Genomic DNA, 4,244 nt, shown 5'->3' with positions numbered 1-4,244 from the left:
AAATCAACTTAACTACGCCTCAAAATCGGAATCAAAAACGGACCTGCAACATGTGGGTTTAGTATGTTCATCTCTGCGATCAGAAGTAAACAACTATACGCAGCAGATTTGGGAGCCACAGTATGATATCGTTAACATGGCGCGAAAGCTGCATGTGTTTCCTATCAAGTGTCCCTGTAGAGCTGACTGTAACAATACTGACCTCCAGTGTGAGCGATAAAAGGACGGAGCAGTGCGCGTTGTCCTTGGTGCGGGACTTCACGCCTGCCAGTTTGTGTTTTGGCAGCAATCTGTGCCCTTGCGTGCATGCCTCTGCTCTCTCTCTCTCTCTCTCTCTCTCTCTCTCTCTCTCTCTCTCTCTCTCTCTCTCTCTCTCTCTCTCCGCAAAAGAAGTTTTAAGGTCTATATTGAAAAGAGAGACAGAGAGAGACGGTAAAATAGGGGAAGGAATATTTTGTTGATCAGCTGTCAGAGTGCAGACGCGCCATACGCATTTGGTGTTTTAATTGGGTGTGCATCCTGTAAAAGTTTCACTCCCTGTCGTTCCATCCTTCAGGGCGGAGCAGTTCTATGTTTGATCCTTCTTTTTCTTTTGTTCGTATTTTTTTTTTCCTTCGCAAAGAACACGTGGTTGTTACAAACCTCTCTCCGGACGCAGCAGGGAGGCGGAGGTGGAGAGATGCGGGCGCAGTCGGGATGGGAGAGGACGCTGTGAGGAGGCTGCCGCTCTTTATCCATGGAAATTTGGCTGCTGAGCTGCACGCACGTTTTGTCGAAAGGATTTTTAAAAAGACTCGCTTCCTGGACTATTTTCCTGTCTTTTTCCTTTCTACAGGAGACTTACGCGCAAGATGGGGACGATTCCAGGAGGAGAGAAGAGAATAAAATCTGATGTAGGTAGATTTATTATGCATGGAAATATGCGCTCAAGTCTCAATAAGGTTTTCTCTCGAACATTTACTTTTTTTAAAGTCACACACTGAGCAAAGGATGGATTACTTGAATTCTTCTACCCTAGAAAATGAGACAGAGGTGGGAAATATCTCCTCTAATTCCACATCTGAACAGCCGTACACCCAGCTCGCAATCTGGGGTCTGGCTGGACTGGTCAGCTTTCTCATTTTGTTTACAATAGTCGGCAATGTGCTGGTTGTTATCGCAGTTCTAACCAGCAGAGCTCTTAAGCCACCCCAAAACCTTTTCTTGGTCTCCTTGGCCAGCGCAGACATACTGGTAGCCACTCTGGTCATGCCCTTCTCTCTGGCAAATGAACTTATGGGCTATTGGTTTTTTGGCAAAATTTGGTGTGACATCTACCTGGCTCTGGATGTTTTGTTTTGCACCTCTTCCATCGTTCACCTCTGTGCCATCAGTCTGGACAGATACTGGTCAGTGACACAGGCTGTCGAGTACAACTTAAAGAGAACACCTAAACGAGTTAAAGGTATGATCATAGTGGTGTGGTTGATCTCAGCTGTAATCTCCTTCCCGCCGCTGATTTCGATGGACAGGAGCAGCAATGAAAGGAAACCCATGTGTCAGCTGAACGACGTGACCTGGTACATTCTCTACTCTAGCATTGGATCCTTCTTTGCTCCATGTGTTATAATGATCTTGGTCTATATTCGAATCTATCAAGTGGCAAAAACCAGGACCAGGACCATGTCGGAAAAGAAGAGGAGTGTGGATTCCCCTCTTGAAAATGGGATGGACCAAGCCGAGCCAGGCATGGGAGGGTCCATCAAGTCCACCCAGGGAGGGAGCACGAAGGAGCGAGAACGTGAGAACGGACACTGCCAAGAGCAAACAGTGGGATCCCCTCGGTCAAAGGAGCCAAAACCTCCATTAAATAACCATGAAGACGAGTTTGACGATAGCAGCTCATCAGACGAGAAACCAAAAAAGTGCATTGGCTCTTCCAAACAAAGCCAGAACAACAGAAAAGACAGAAAGTCCAGCAGGAAGAGCAGCTCTGCCTCCAAATACTCCAGCAGGAAGTCGCGTTCCAGCTCAAAGTCCTTGGAGCTGTTCTCCTCCCGTCGGAAACGTCGGAGCACCGTCAACCGAAAGAAAATCTCTGCCGCCCGGGAGAAGCGCTTCACGTTTGTCCTTGCTGTGGTCATGGGCGTTTTTGTTGTGTGCTGGTTCCCTTTCTTCTTCTCCTACAGCCTGTATGGAATCTGCCGCAATTCATGCAAGATCCCAGATGTGCTGTTTAAGTTCTTCTTTTGGATCGGCTACTGTAACAGCTCCCTCAACCCGGTCATCTATACCATCTTCAATCAGGACTTTCGCAGAGCCTTCCAGAAGATTCTCTGTAACTCATGGAAACGGTCTTTTTGAGGAAGTCCTGGATGACTGGGGGTTTTATTAAGTGGATGTGAAGTCAAATGTCCCAGTGTCGTTTGACTGATGAAGCCTGAGGTGCTTTCATGCACTCGCTTTCTAGGATCTGACTGGGAACGATGGGACATCAGCAGAAAGGGAATAACATGAAGGGAATAAACAGATGAGTCTGGCATCTTATGCCTCACAGACTGATCTGATTTAAGCTTGAGCTGCTTTCCTCCAATGGTTTTGTCTCTCTTGCATTGAAATAATCAGACTCTTTCCAGGCGGCTCTGTGATGCATGCCTGCCACAGTGGCTGCCTTTGGATGAACTTGACAGCAGACGAAGAGTTAACAGAGGAGCTCAGTTTATAAACTCACAACACTATAAATGAGTGTGAAGCGAAGGCCTTGACAATCTTTCTGAGACTGTTGGTTGTGACATTAGTATCTTTTTCTTTGTCTGTTTACTCGTTTTTTCTTGACCTTACTGTTACATCACGCTCTCAACATGAAGACCATTGGGACAAAGGGGCTCCTTGCTTCCTGTATAAGTAGCAAAACTGTTTCACCAAAAAAAAGGACTTGAACTGATGAACAAAAGTTACCTTCAGTGTTTATCATCATGTGTGAAATGAACCTAGCCACCAGGACATAGCACATGTTGAATCTGGTAATGCTTATTTGTTCCCTTCATGCCTTTGCACCTTCTCTCTCCTCTTTGAGAACAGCTTGAATATGGAGTTACTGTAGAGGTAGATGGACACTCACTGAGGCTTTACTGAGTGTTTTAAAAGAGAACAGGGAGATAAAGTTTGCAACATATGGATGTCTGTTAAGATAAAGTGAGCTACATCTTACCTCCACCTCCTGTTTGTGGTTGTTGGCGTGTGTGTGCACGTGTGTGTGTGTGTGTGTGTGTGTGTGTGTGTGTGTGTGTGTGTGTGTGTGTGTGTGTGTGTGTGTGTGTGTGTGTGTGTGTGTGTGTGTGTGTGTGAGATCGAGTGTCTTTCCGCTCCTCTCACAGACGCTCTCTCCTTGAAGTCAAACTCGGTAATGTTCCTCTCTAATGATCGCTGCTCATATAAAATAAAAAATAAAAACATGTACAAACTTACAGTATATCATGTACACAAATACATGAACAAGATTTAATCAGCTAAAATATTCATCTAACTAGCCAGAAGGGCTAATGTTATTTTCTTGTGTAAATAACTGAAAATGTACTTTACTGTTCCTGTGTGATGCCTCATATTCACATGTTGATATGATGAAAATGTTTGTATAATGAACAACGCTCTGACGTATTTCCATGTTACACCTAACCTCTGTCTTTTTTCTAAAGGAACAAATGTTTATCTGCTTTGAGCACATGTGAAATGATCAAATAAAGACATTTACTGCAGCTTTCCTCTGAGGACATGTGCTAAATTATTTTATTGCATTGGCTCTATTCGTTTTAACTGCTGAACTACATTGTGTGTTTACTCACGTGAATTGGAAATTGAAATTTTTATATAGACTGTCTTATGATCTGGAATCAAACTATTCTGCAGAAGGAGTAATAAAATGTAGCTTGGCTGCTTCAGATACCTTCAGCATGGGTAAAGCGAGCTTCAACTTATGTTAAAATTATTGTTACTGATACACAGAAAGGTAAATTGGGTTTAAGTCTGGACTTTGGGTATTTCTAACACATGAAAATGCATTGATCTAAATTATTCTATTGCAGTTCTCTATGTTGGGTTATTCTCCTGCTGGAAGGTGAACCTCTGCCTCAAGTCTTGTGTAGCATCTAACAGGTTTTATTTACAGGACTGCCTCTTATTTTTAATCCATTTATTCTCCCATCAATTCTGACAAGCTTCCCTGCCACAGCAGCATTTTGAATGTTGGCCATAAAGCTCAGTCTCAG

At 43.9% G+C, this 4,244-nt stretch overlaps 1 protein-coding gene across 1 annotated transcript; it reads left to right on the top strand.

Moving 5' to 3' along the window:
- Positions 1-443: 443 nt before the first annotated feature.
- LOC102236027 (alpha-2C adrenergic receptor-like) lies at positions 444-3,252 on the top strand. The gene has a single exon (XM_005813683.3). It carries the CDS (start codon positions 913-915, stop codon positions 2,341-2,343), a length of 1,431 nt encoding a protein of 476 aa, XP_005813740.2. The 5' UTR covers positions 444-912; the 3' UTR covers positions 2,344-3,252.
- The last annotated feature ends 992 nt before the right edge of the window (positions 3,253-4,244 follow it).

Source organism: Xiphophorus maculatus, chromosome 5 (genome assembly GCF_002775205.1).
Source record: "Xiphophorus maculatus strain JP 163 A chromosome 5, X_maculatus-5.0-male, whole genome shotgun sequence".
Taxonomy (NCBI): domain Eukaryota; kingdom Metazoa; phylum Chordata; class Actinopteri; order Cyprinodontiformes; family Poeciliidae; genus Xiphophorus; species Xiphophorus maculatus.
Note: the sequence above shows the minus strand (reverse complement) of the source record. Positions and strands in the feature narration are given on the sequence as shown.

Bases quoted from the DNA above. Each gene is read 5' to 3' on its own strand.
- LOC102236027 (XM_005813683.3), top strand. From the start codon at position 913: ATGGAAATATGCGCTCAAGTCTCAATAAGGTTTTCTCTCGAACATTTA.